Raw genomic sequence first — 13,384 nt, 5'->3', positions numbered from 1 at the left:
GTAAATTTTCCCTTTATTGTTTCCCCTTTAAAAAATAACATTAAATTCCATCAAATTTGAACACACACAAAAAAAAACCGACTTTTCTTTTCTTTTCATCTTCCCTCTTATTCAATATTTTCTGCTGATCTAAAAAATCAATTCAATTCAACTCCAATTGACTTTCTCTCTCCTCTTTCTTCCACTTTCTCTCTCTTCCATGCAAAAATCTTCTGCCATGGATGTACAAGTCAAGCAAGAATACGAAGTTCTCTTCCAACGAATGCGAGACAGAGCCGTCAATGCTGCTACTCCTTCCTCGGCGCCTGCTCCCGTCATTGATCTCAGCGATGACGATGACGCCGGCGATGTTGGTGCCGAGAAAAGAGCTTTGAGTTCCTCTAATGACGGTTTTCCGGCGAAAAAGCAGAAGGTTGGTGATGGTTCTCTTCCGCCGGGGTTTCTCGATCCCATTCCGCCGTTGCCGGAGTCTTCTTTGCTACTTCCGCCGCCGTTAGCGGCGGTTCCGGTGAGCTCGCAGGGGAATAAGCAGTTTTGGAAGGCGGGTGATTATGAGGGTGCTCCTTGTGCTAAGTGGGATAATAATACAGGTTTTTTTTTCCTTCTGGGTTTGATTTAATTTTTTGTTTTTTTTTTCCAGCTGGTTTGTTTTTAGGTTTTTTGTTTCTTGGTGTTGTGTGATTTTTGTTGAATTTAAGTAAATGTGTGTGAAATTCGTTGCTTGAAGATTTAGAATGTATTTAATTGAAAGTTGATCCTTGTATTATAATGGGTTTTTGTTGGAAGTAACTGGGTTTATGGGAAGTTGAGTTGGTTGGTATTTTGATTTCAAGTAACTGGGTTTTTGTTTTTAATGGCGCGAGAATAATTTTTGTAGTGGTTTAATGAGGATTTGGATGGTAAATTGTGATTTTTGTAGTGATATATTGTAGATTGATTGTTTAGTCTGTGAGATTTTTTCATGAAGTGTGGAGGGTTTCGTTGCAAATTGAGTTTCTCTTATGGAACTGGGGAGGGTTTTCGTGGCGAAAGGAGAGAGATAATAATCATAATATGGTTTTGTGATTTATTAATACTAGTTTGGAAGATTGAAAACTTGGAAATAAGTGATTCTTTTTGGGCACTGAATGCTTGTTGAATCATACATCTAATTATAGACAATTTATTATGGTTAATTTCGTGGGGTTAATAGAGAGGTCTTGCTTTGATCATGAATTCTGGTAATTCATCTGAAGATTAAATGATTATTTTTCTCTAGAGGGGAATTTTTTTTTTATTATTTTTTTAATATTAAGATGGTTCGTACACCCTATGTGGTTATGTGTGCCTTTTGATGTTTCATAATGGTGTTGGGTTGGTTTCTAAGAAAAGCAGATTGCTGCTTAAAATTTGAATTTGTATACAGAAGGAAGTTCTAATTGGTTATAGCCTCTATACTCAATAGCCATATGCTCAACAAAAGCTCAAGTTCCTCCTATGTTAATTGACAGAACAAAGAACCCTTAAAGGAGAGTATATTTTATGGATTATAGAGGACATACATTGATGGAGTAAGGGGACAAAACCAATGCCCTTCACATTAATGGAGAACATTTATGGATTATTGAGTTACCTGATTGTTCCATTAGACAACTAAATTGTCATGATAGACCTTTACATTTGTAATTTGAACTTTATGCTCTTTTTCTTTCAATTCAGTGCTTTTTGTGATCACTTTTGTCTGGTTTTACAAGTAATTAAAACCTTCTCTGTAATTTAACTGCTAATCAATCATTAGCAGGATACGTGTTTTAATTACTTTTAATCATTTTGCAGGTGGAATGGATCATGTTAGGGTTCACCCCAAGTTTCTGCATTCTAATGCCACAAGTCATAAGTGGGCTCTTGGAGGTAAGAACATTCTATATGTTTTATCTGTGGAAGTCCTCTTTGCATAATCTCTAAATGTTTGTATTATTAATTTTCTCAATCCTCTCTTCTTTTGTTTATTTAATGAGATTATCGCATTCACTTTTCTGTGTAGCTTTTGCGGAGCTGTTGGACAATTCATTGGATGAGGTACTTGGCCTCTTTGTGTATGATTAACTATTGAATACATGTCCTATTCAGAGTGTCTACTTTGTCTGCAATGACTAAGGTTCTGATTTTTTTTACTGTTAGGTCTGCAATGGAGCAACATTTGTCAACGTAGATATGCTTATAAACAAGAAAGATGGGAATCAAATGTTGCTGATTGAAGGTACTGATTGAACTATTGAAGTGGTAGCATGCCTCTTTGATGCAGTATTGTTATAGGCATTCATGCACTTTCATTTCTATTCATTATTCACTTCATTTTCTAACTTCGAATCTATTTGGCCATCATATGCCTCTTACAATGATTAATGAAATCTAATTGGAACTTCTGGGTATAAAATTATCACGACCTCATCTTTTTATGATGAATGATGGCTTTTAGTTGATATACTGAATTATTATGATGTGCTTTCAACATTATAGTCAATGTGGCTGTTAAATGCTGAATTGCTATGGACTTAACTATCTCAAACTTCTTCTGAGTTTGTTGGTAACCTTTCATATAGATAATGGTGGTGGGATGGATCCTGATAAAATGCGTCAATGTATGTCCTTGGGGTACTCTGCAAAGAGCAAATTGGCGAATACAATTGGGCAATGTAAGTGAACTTTGCTGTATATATGTTTGTTTTCAGTAAGTGTCTGGCTTTCCTGTTGTGTTAGACTGTTGACATGTTCTTATCTGTTATCTTTCAAGATGGCAATGGTTTCAAGACAAGTACTATGAGGCTTGGAGCTGATGTTATTGTCTTCTCACGCAGCTGTGGAAAAGATGGTAAAAGGTTTGTTTGAAAATTGCAATTTTTTCTAGTAGTGATTTTTGTTTTTCTGTGTCACAGTTTGGATTCCCTTATAGATTTTCTACGGAATTTCATCTACCAGGACATATGTTGAGCCACTAAGTTACTAAGATTGACTTTATCCATTAAGATATGCTTAAGTCTTAAAACTTAGGTTTGACAATAAGCATTTTATTGCTTTGTCTCTAATTTTAATGCAGAAATGCAGAAATTATGTTTCATTATGTACACATGGGGATGCTTGTCCTACACAAATATATCTATTGATTTTCATATAATTTTCGTACTAATTATGCTTCATATGGAACTTGTAGTTGTCTTTCAATTTCATCACTTTTAGACAAGCCACTTGTGAACAACTTGTAAAAATGATGAAAACTGTTTTCAAGTGCAAGGTGAAGAGTGAAGGCTTTAGAAATGCCTATCTAATTAGGTCTTTCTCATGAGCATTTGATTGAGATATACTATTTTTTTGTTGCAACTGTTCTGTATCTCATTTATGATAGCATAATATATCAACCAAGCATTTCCTGTGTACCCTATGTGCATAGATTTGGTTTAGGTTTTAATGATGAATCTTACAACAACCTCCCTTAATTCTGCAAATTGGAAAAACTAAGTAAATTACTTATCTGATCCGGAAACCCCATGTGCACATATATGGTGTAGGTTTTAATGATGAATCTCACAACAACATCCCTTATTTCTGCAATTGGAAAAACTAAGTAAATTCAATCATCTGATCTGGAATTAAAGTTCCTGATTCTTACACTTGTTTTATTGTAAAAAATATAGTTTTAGAGAGATGACTGATGGACTAATATGATGAATGAATGGGAAAACATAGAAATTTGATTCAAGAGGGTATGAAACTATCCAGTAAGCAGAATTCCTGTTGAGATGGTCATCTTGTGGCAGTTTCTTGTTTTTGGGAAACTCAGTCTGATTCTTGTACTAAATGATAAACCTTGTATTCTGCACACACCCAAGTCTAGTGCAAACTGAGGAGATTAGAATGGTGTTGAAATTCGATTTTTTTTCATTCTATTTTATTTTTATTATTTATTTATTATTATTTTTTTGACGAATTGTGTGCTCGAATTATGTCTTGATTTCCTACATATTCCTGAAGATTTTGACATTGCCTCTTCTGACCAACTAGACTGGACAATAAGGATCATGTTGCGATTTAACCAATTGCTACAATAGGGGCAGAAAGGCTTTTCTTGTTGGTCATTGTCTTTTACATTTAACATTCTCTTGTTTGAGCGTGTAAGTATTTATAGTTTCCATCATCTGTATGTCAAATATCTAATAATTTCTGATTTTATGTTCTTGTACATTTCAGCATCACACAAAGCATTGGGTTGCTGTCGTACACATTTTTGAGAAGCACAGGAAAGGAAGACATCGTAGTTCCCATTGTAATGTTGACATACTCTTTCATGTTTTGTTATGTCTAGCATATATATGTTGCTCTTTACTTTAAACATGAAGAATAATATAAGGAAACCACTTCTAAATCTATTGCCTCTATCTCCATTCCCCTTAAGAATGCATTTAATCAATAAATGGATTTTGGTTTATGGTATAATTGTATATTCTTTGAGGGGCCATTTGACCCAACATATAATCAAATAATCAAAGTATCAGTTGCTTTGGTTTCAATAACTTGTTTTGTAAGCTGAGACCTGATTATGTAGTTGTTGTGGTTCATTGTTCCCTTGTTAGTTCTGAATAACTTGAAATATGCCGTTGACTTTAATCCAGGGTTGATGCTATATGTTATCAATATATAGTTTCTGTTTGTGTGTTTTCTGATAATATATCTTTTGCACTTTTCTAATCCTGTCTACTTTGCTGTTGGATTCAAAGCTTGACTATGAAATGAGAGAGAGGGAATGGCAGAAGATGATGCGGTCCTCTGCTGATGATTGGACAAGAAATGTTGATACAATGATAAACTGGTCACCGTATTCAAGTGAAACTGAACTCCTCCAACAGGTAATTATTCACTTTTTAGCTGTTGCAAGGTGAATAGTTGGTGGCCTTCTTGTATTCTGAATTTTGGCTTTGCTTTTTGAGCTCTCATTCTTCTTGTAAATGGAATTGAGGGTACAGACTACAGAGCCACAGAGCAGTTTATATCCTCATAGACTCATAATAAAGCATGATATATTTCAAGTATAAAGCTGTAGTTTAATATCTTGTGTTTTCTATCATTTTTATTTCAGACTAACTTTAATCCCTGGCTGTCCGTTAAAATTTTCTAGTTTACCTTAATTCTTAAGGTTCCATGGTTTTTGTGTGTTATGAATTTTAAATTTTACATCCTAAACAGCCACTTTTTAAAAAATGACCTTGCACTGCTGCAGTTTAATTTAATGAAAGACCATGGTACACGTATAATCATATACAACCTCTGGGAGGATGATCAAGGACTACTGGAACTTGACTTCAACTCTGATCCACATGTAAGTTTGTCATTTATTGAACTCTTTATTTCCCTTGTATTTTGTGCTATTGTCTTTCTTTTTCCTACTTGTAAACAAATATTGACGATGGGAAATGACAGGATATTCAAATTAGGGGTGTCAACAGAGATGAGAAGAGCGTAGAAATGGCAAAGGAATACCCAAATTCTAAACATTTTTTGACTTACAGGCACTCATTAAGGGTAATTGTTACTGCTTTTGATATTTATTTGTGTAATGCTAAAGGTTTCAATTACTTGGCAAATCAATGCGAGTTGCTTCATATTATTTCCAACTTTTTGGATGAATATCTCAGTGACTACTGTAGACTAGGAAGCACGGAGTTTTGAATATGTTTGTATTGTTTCGAGTGAAAGCCTGGACATGGAAGTTAATTGTTAGATAGTTGAAGTGATGATAGATAAAAATTTATTCATTTTCTCTGTTACTGCTAATAGTTTTGTTTTTTATGTTCCTCCTCCCACAAGAGACATAAATTTTTGAATGAATGCTTTTGATATGGCGGTTTTTCAATTATTCCGAGAGGGGGGGAGGTGCTTCTTGTCTTCAGCTCTTTTTTTGAATACATAGATCAACTCTGTGTACATGGTTCTCTAGATTTTCGCTGTTGCTTTCCCTTCTATTTGATTAATTTTGCAAATTGTGGAGGTCTGACTGTCTGTGGAGTGAGGACATTAGTATTGTTTTAGCAGTGTCCCTTTCTAACTATACTCCTGCTTTTCAACCTTCAGAGTTATGCATCAATTCTATATCTCAGACTTCCACCAAGATACCGCATGATTATCCGAGGAAAAGATGTTGAGCACCACAACGTAGTGAACGACATGATGATGAGCCAGGAGGTTACGTACCGTCCCCAGCCTGGTGCTGATGGTGTTCCTAGGAATGCAGATGTAATTATTCACTATCTAATGTTCATCTTTAATTACCTTTATTGCTATTTTGCTCATCGCCTCTTGTGTGTCTAATTGTAGATGGTTGCTATTGTCACTATTGGATTTGTAAAAGACGCAACTGCTCATATTGATGTTCAAGGATTTAATGTTTATCATAAGAATCGTCTAATAAAGGTTAGTTACATACTTATGTCTTTTAGTGTTACCTACTAGTGTTTTCTTATGTATGGTATTCATTCTAACCATGGAGACATTATTCGTAACATCTCCCCTCAATTTTGTCGCTTGATACCTCACTTTCATGATTCTGATTTTCACATGTTATGTGGATACTACATAAACACTTTGCATCTGATATGATCTTTCTCTTGGATACTTTTGCTGCATTAGCCTTTCTGGAGGGTCTGGAGTGCTGCTGGAAGTGATGGCCGAGGTGTCATAGGTGCTGCTTTTTTGCTTTCATTACTCCTTTATGTTGAATCTAGTTCAGCATTCTGAGCCAAAATATGTATTACAGGTGTGCTAGAAGCAAACTTTGTTGAGCCAGCTCATGATAAGCAGGGGTTTGAGCGCACTACAGTTCTTGCCAGACTGGAAAATAAACTGGTGCAAATGCAGAAAAACTATTGGTTCGTTATCTCACCCAACTCTTATTTCTGCTTTATTATATTCTTCACAAGATCTAAACGTTGTTATTTTTCTTTGTTTAGGCGAACTTACTGTCATAAGATTGGCTATGCACCTAGAATCAACAAGAAACAAATAGAAGCTGGAGAAAGAGGTATATAATTATCATTAATGACTGAATGAAAGTTAACTTGTGGTGATTATAAGTGGGTTGCTATTTTTCTGTTACTTCTTGACTAGAGTAAAAAAAATTACAATTTTTAAGTGATCAATCATTTCCAAACTTATTTTGTTAATTGGTGTACCAATGTATGCAAAAGAATTATCTCTGGTGAGGAGGGGCTCTTAATGTCTCCTTTTTTTTACTATCTAAAAAAAAACCATTATAAATAATAAGATATCAATCTGTAATAGACTAACTTTGAGGGGTAGTATAGGTATTCTAGTTTTATTAGTTTATTAGGGCTGATAGTCCTTAGTATAAATAGGGAGGTAAGGGAAGGAAATCGAGAGGCAGAAATTTGGTATGAACCTTTTGGAGAGTTATGGCCTAAAGCCATTTTGGAGAGTTGTGAGCTAAACTCACTAACGAAGATTCATAGCCTTAAGCTATTAAATTATTGTTTGTAACCCTTTCACTATTATCAATCAATTTAAAGCTTTCACCTTTATTAATTTGCTATTTACAATCCGAAATCAGTGTTGTTACACTGACTTTGCTGGGTGACCGAACTCAGTTCGTTGCACTTGGTACAAGGTGGAACTTTAGGGGGCCAGTATTGTAATAGACTAACTTTGAGGGGTAGTATAGGTATTCTAGTTTTATTAGTTTATTAGGGTAGGTAGTCCTTAGTATAAATAGGGAGGTAAGGGAAGGAAATCGAGAAGCAGAAAATTGTAAGAACATTTTGGAGAGTTATGGCCTAAAGCCATTGTTATCCCTACCCAAGCCTTTGAGCTATCAATCAAACAATTCAACCTTTTTTTCAATCTTAGTTCGTACCACGTAGTCCGTTGCACAATATGCATCCAAAGCTGACAATATTAGATTTCCTGTTTTAAATTTTCAAATTACTCCCTCCGTTTCGCATTAATTGCAACACTAGGCTTGGCTTATAGTTTAAGGAAATTATAGGTTAGGCTTATAGGCTTATAATATAAAGTATTGTTAGTAAAAGATAGAAATAATAATAATAAAAAAAAAGTAGTGTGGGTGGGGTTGGTAGGAAAGAGAATTAATAAAATATTTGTAAAAGTGGGGTTAGTGGGAGAGTGAAATTATAAAATAATGGTGGGTCATTTCCAAATATAGTAGTGTTGCAACTAATATGAAACGGCCTAAAATAGAAAGTGTTGCAACTAATGCGAAACGGAGGGATTTAGGTATAACCTATATTTAAAATCTAAATTATTTAATTCAATGGATGCAGTAAGGAGATAATGTAGCAAACATTTATGTACTATTTTGCCCCCCCCCCCCCCACCCCCCCCAAAAAAAAAAAAAAAAAAAATTGAAATAATATGAGCTGGAATTTTTATCTTAGGAAAAGGAGTTTGAGTTTTAATATATGTTTTTCATATTCTGAACCGCCAATGGCAGACTCTTCTCCTGATTACACTCCATCGTCATCACGTGCTAAAAGCAAAGGGAGAGGCGTGGATTATGATAAGCTATATTCCCCTCGTACATCTGACAAGCATGGAGGGAATACAGTGGGAAAATATAACAAATATGGAAATGGTCATACATCTGACAAGACTGGAGAGAAAACAGCGACAAAACATATATCAGTGAATGAGAAATATGGAAATGGGCAATCATCTGATAAAAATGCAGAGAAAACTTCGGGAAAACATGTATCAGTGAATGAGAAATATGGTAATGCCCGCACTGCCAGAGATAGAGAAAGTTCTGAAGAGCCATCATCACCGTCTTTGGAAGATACTTCTGAAAATTATGAGCTACCTAGGGTTTTAAGGAAGAGAGTTAATGAAACTAGTCATTCAACATTGAAGACTCCTGAAACTAGTCCTTCGACATTGAAGACTCCTGAAACTAGTCCTTCAACATTGAAGACTCCTGTCAAAGACCAGTCGGACAAAGACCAGACAGGAAAAGCTTTTCCTTCCAGAACAACGAGCTGTGCAGTACAACAGGTATTTTTACATTTCTGTCAGTATATAATCGATTTGTGCACAGTTCTATTAGATGCATGCTCACTTAGGAAGAAATAGTTATTGCATGAGCAGATGATTCTTCATGTCAAAAGTAGGCTGTGGCTATGAAGTCATATATGAAAATGGATCAAAGACAGTTTAGCGTGAAAATTTTATCTATCGAGTTTTCTTTTTTGAAATGTTTCTGTTTTTACCTAAATGAGGGCGAAAATGGTCTGTCCATGTGCGGTTTGAAAAGGCAAGGTCTTCCCTAGATATCTATCTGGAGTTGGAGCTCTGACTGAAGAATTCTTGAATTCTAAAATTGAGGCATGTCTGAATTGAGTGCTGTTTTACTCAAATATTTGAAAGTGTAATCAAATTTGAAGTATTTACAATGCAAATGTTGCGTTGATGAAATTCATGGGCTAGGTTGGTAAAGTTAAGGTGGTCACATTAGAGTGAGGTTTGGGTTTCCTTGTTGTCATCATGCCTGCTAGATATCTGAAAGCTAAATTTAATTCAGAGGGTTTCCTTGTTTGGCGTCACAGGATGAGTTTCTAATGAGTTTCCATCTTTCTTTTTTAAATTACTTTTGACAGGAAAAAAGTGCTAATGGTGCTATGGATACCACATCTTCCTCTGATTTGCATGTTTTGGTTCAGTCAGAAGAGGAGAAAGAAAGATTGCAAGCTTTGGATATGCTGAAGGAGGAGAATCGTATATTGAAAGAGAAGTTGCAAGTTTTGGATGAGTTGAAAGAGGAGAATCGTGTATTGAAAGGAAGGTAGGAAAGTTGGACTGAGCTTGATTCTGATTCCATACCATCTGTGCTCACTAATTTTTGCATCAAGCTGTAATGTTGGTGATGAAGCAAGTGAAGAACAGTTTGAGTCTAAAGTTGAGACACGCAATAGGATAGAGGATCTTTACTGATATACTATGACATGTGGCATAATGGCATTCAGATACATTTTTTTATGCTTACATTTTTGTGCTTTTTTATTAGGTTGGAGGAAAACAATGGGGAGAAGCTGAATGCTTTGCAACGTGACTTGCAATTTGAAAGAGGCAAATGCAAATCACTTGAGACAAAGGTAGAATCTGTTATACCAACTAGTCACTGCGACCTAATTTCCCAACTCTAGCTGTTGGAATTCGATTTATCTATTCTTATTTTCTAAATTGTTTCTTGCAACTCATTGACTCCTTACTGTATCAACCTCCTTTTCTGAATTCTCCTTTCTGTACTTTGATCTTGAATCCTTTCTGAATCAGATGGTTGTAGCCTTGCATGAATCTATGCTTTGCCCCACTTTTGTTCTTGTGACATATGCTAGGTTTCTTCCTAATTGGTAACATGATTATAGTAACAAATCTCAAACCATGCAATAAAAATAACAGTTCCTCTTTTATAGCTCCCTTTTGTGAATGGACACGATGGTTATTTTATTAGATGCGTTGTCTTATTTGTAACTGTGGAATGTCTTTTTTTAAAATAATTTTTCCCTCAATTTTGAATTCTATGACTAACAGCTCCATGAAGCGGAATGTAAAATTGAGGAGCTCAACAAGGAGCAGGAGAGTCTAATTGACATTTTCTCAGAGGAGAGAGACAGACGAGATGTTGAGGAGGAAAATCTGAGAAAAAGACTAAGGGTTTGTTCTTTCACTAATAGATTTATGTCATTGCTTTTTTTACAGCATAAAAATAACGGTGTTTTATCTGTTCATTTTATCCTTTTGCCAAGCAGGATGCATCCAACACAATTGAAGAGTTGCGCGGGAGAGTGATGCAACTTGACAACCTGAATTCGTCTAATGGAAGGCGTTAGTGTATAGGCTGCAATCACGCAATAGCGTGAGGGAGCTGTAGATATGTCCTTGTTGCAACCTTTATTCAGCAATGGCAGTGTACATGGTGGGACTTAGAAGATATGTGTATCACTAATCATCTGGCATGTAAATTTTAGTAGAGTATATCAGCGTCATTCTTTGTTGTTCTTGCTTACAAACTTGTTCAAGTGTGGTATTAGGTGGGCAAGTGCCTGAGTTGGGAGGTTTTGTAGGCTTGTATTATACGAGTCCTTTTTTTCTATTTGGCAGTGTGAAAGGAAGTACTGGGCAGGGACAGCTCTTCTCTAGCACAGCTGCATGCCTTGGGCATCAGCAAAACTGATAATTCAGTGAAACCACGATCATTGTTATCTGTAGTTATAACACCCAGAAGATAGTCTCTACACCATCTACCAGTTACTGTCTGCTTCTTTTCAAACTCTGGACTGGACTCCTAAGTTTTGGATTTTCAACTGAACCAAAGAAACAAAGGATTCGAATCTGTGGAGAGAGCTGAGGCCATTCACTTAAATGGTGACTTTGTATTGCATCGATCCTTTAGGATTGAATAGCGCACTAATCCTTTGCTCATAGAAAGGTGAATAATTATACTGAATGTATGGAACTGTAATTGGATAAATTCCAATAATGTTAGTCTTGATGAATGACAGAAATTTTCCAGAAGAACGTGTTAGGAATAACTTGATAACTTGATGATTGACATTGTTACGCACGTAGATGGGCAATAAGAATATCTTCAGAGTCCTTTGATGTTTTATTTTACAGATCCTTTTGCCATAGACATAATTAACCTTGTCGAAATTAAGAGGTAAACTTGAAATCGCAAGCAAGGGTTGAGATGTTGGTTGATGTTCACAATAGGCTAAGTTAGTCCAATGTTTGGTGACATTCGTCTCTAACATAGTAACAGCTAAAGCAGGGGCTAATCTAAATTACTAAAATAGAAAAATTAAGAGTTCACTATATAAACTAAAGCATTGAAGTCCATAAGAGCTAGACTAGGATCTAGGTTTCCAGCTTTCCACTAAAACTAGACAAACATGGTCTAAGAAAAACCACATTAACGGCCGGTTTGGTTACCAGGTATTAACAATGGTAATGGAATAAACTTGTTAGCAAAGTTAGAAAAAAAAAATCAAAGTAATTAGTTAAGGACGGGTAGGGTCATGTTAAAATCAAATTATGTTGGGTCAATGTTTCTCTATTGATTTGAAATTATGAATTTGAATGATCACAAATATGTTAACATTACGAGTTTGAGTAGATTTTGAATCAGATAAGTTTTGATTTTTAATCCAATTCAGGATAAAATATGTATCACATTTTGTTTAGATAGCAAATAAAGTCTTGGTCAAGGGGAGATGAAAGGAGGGGAAAGCTGAGCTCCATTTTCCCTCTAAATCTCTTCAATTTTGGAGAAATGGTGTTTATTTAAGACTAAAGAGTAGAAAAATGGATCCCTCCTCCTTTCCTTTCCTTCTACCAATCTATAGACTTATACTAAAACAGAGTTTTTTTGAAAGGAATTTTCTCTCCTAAATTCTACATTTGTTATGAAATATTGTGTGGATGCCCATTATACTCCTTGTATCATTTTAGAATATTTTAGATAGAACTAGGGTTTATATTTTTATCTAAGAAAACCCTAATTATATTGTATACAAGTATATATATACCCCATTATATGGAATAGAAATACACTGATATATTCTCTATCAATCTCTCTAATATTTCTCCCTATTTTATAACACGTTATCAGCACCAGCCCTACCTGATTGAGCAAATAAAATTAGTATTATTAAGGTTAGTATTTATTTTAATTTTTCTAATGAAATATAAGCAACGATCACGTAATATATTACAGACATATATGATTGTTTTGGGTCAAGGTGTTTCATCATTAGATGATTATATATTATGGCTTGACTTGTTAATTGTGTGCGTGGGGTCAGTTGATTAATTAATTTATTTATTTATTTAATTTTGTAAATGTATTTTCGTGAAATTGTTCTACAGTTTACCATATCAATCAATAATACAGAGTATATATGCTTGTGATCATGCATGTGATTTTTGTACAACTTCATACCATTAGGTTCTTTATATGGGTTATTTCAAAGTCTTTCATTTAGTTTTTGTTCTACTTCTATTTATACTCTACATCAACCTTTTGCATCTGTTCTTTTTTCTTTGGCCATACTGAAATTATTACATGATTATCATGTTTTGGCAAGCGCTAATTTTTTTACACTTGGTTGAGTTTCCCACAATTAAATAAATTGGGTGTTTGAATTACATCCATTAATGAATATTATTATATTATAATCTCTATTTTGTGATTTATTCTTTATTATGTTGTCTATTATTTGATATTTATGTTTAGAATTCATTCCGTCAATACTGCTATAGAATTTGTTGATCTAAATATCAATCCCTAATCACTGCTATAGAGTATGTGCCAAGTTTATTTTTTTTA

General features: G+C 34.8%; 1 protein-coding gene across 1 annotated transcript; it reads left to right on the top strand.

The window, feature by feature from the left end:
• LOC110723377 (protein MICRORCHIDIA 7-like) lies at positions 1-11,670 on the top strand. Its single transcript, XM_021902720.1, has 20 exons — positions 1-590; positions 1,816-1,890; positions 2,024-2,058; positions 2,161-2,239; positions 2,583-2,675; positions 2,774-2,858; positions 4,225-4,300; positions 4,752-4,880; positions 5,252-5,350; positions 5,452-5,553; positions 6,103-6,264; positions 6,346-6,441; positions 6,658-6,709; positions 6,785-6,896; positions 6,978-7,048; positions 8,495-9,051; positions 9,654-9,838; positions 10,061-10,148; positions 10,588-10,710; positions 10,806-11,670. Exons 1-20 carry the CDS (start codon positions 200-202, stop codon positions 10,884-10,886), a joined length of 2,691 nt encoding a protein of 896 aa, XP_021758412.1. The 5' UTR covers positions 1-199; the 3' UTR covers positions 10,887-11,670.
• Positions 11,671-13,384: the final 1,714 nt, after the last annotated feature.

The sequence above is a fragment of the Chenopodium quinoa genome, unplaced genomic scaffold, assembly GCF_001683475.1.
Source record: "Chenopodium quinoa cultivar QQ74 unplaced genomic scaffold, ASM168347v1, whole genome shotgun sequence".
In the NCBI taxonomy this organism is placed as follows: domain Eukaryota; kingdom Viridiplantae; phylum Streptophyta; class Magnoliopsida; order Caryophyllales; family Amaranthaceae; genus Chenopodium; species Chenopodium quinoa.
The sequence above is the reverse complement of the archived record's forward strand: the minus strand, read 5'-3'. Positions and strand labels throughout refer to the sequence as shown.

Bases quoted from the DNA above. Each gene is read 5' to 3' on its own strand.
- LOC110723377 (XM_021902720.1), top strand. From the start codon at position 200: ATGCAAAAATCTTCTGCCATGGATGTACAAGTCAAGCAAGAATACGAA. The intron at 1,891-2,023 runs GTAAGAACATTC...TTTTCTGTGTAG, and splicing joins TCATAAGTGGGCTCTTGGAG to CTTTTGCGGAGCTGTTGGAC. The intron at 2,859-4,224 runs GTTTGTTTGAAA...TGTACATTTCAG, and splicing joins TGTGGAAAAGATGGTAAAAG to CATCACACAAAGCATTGGGT.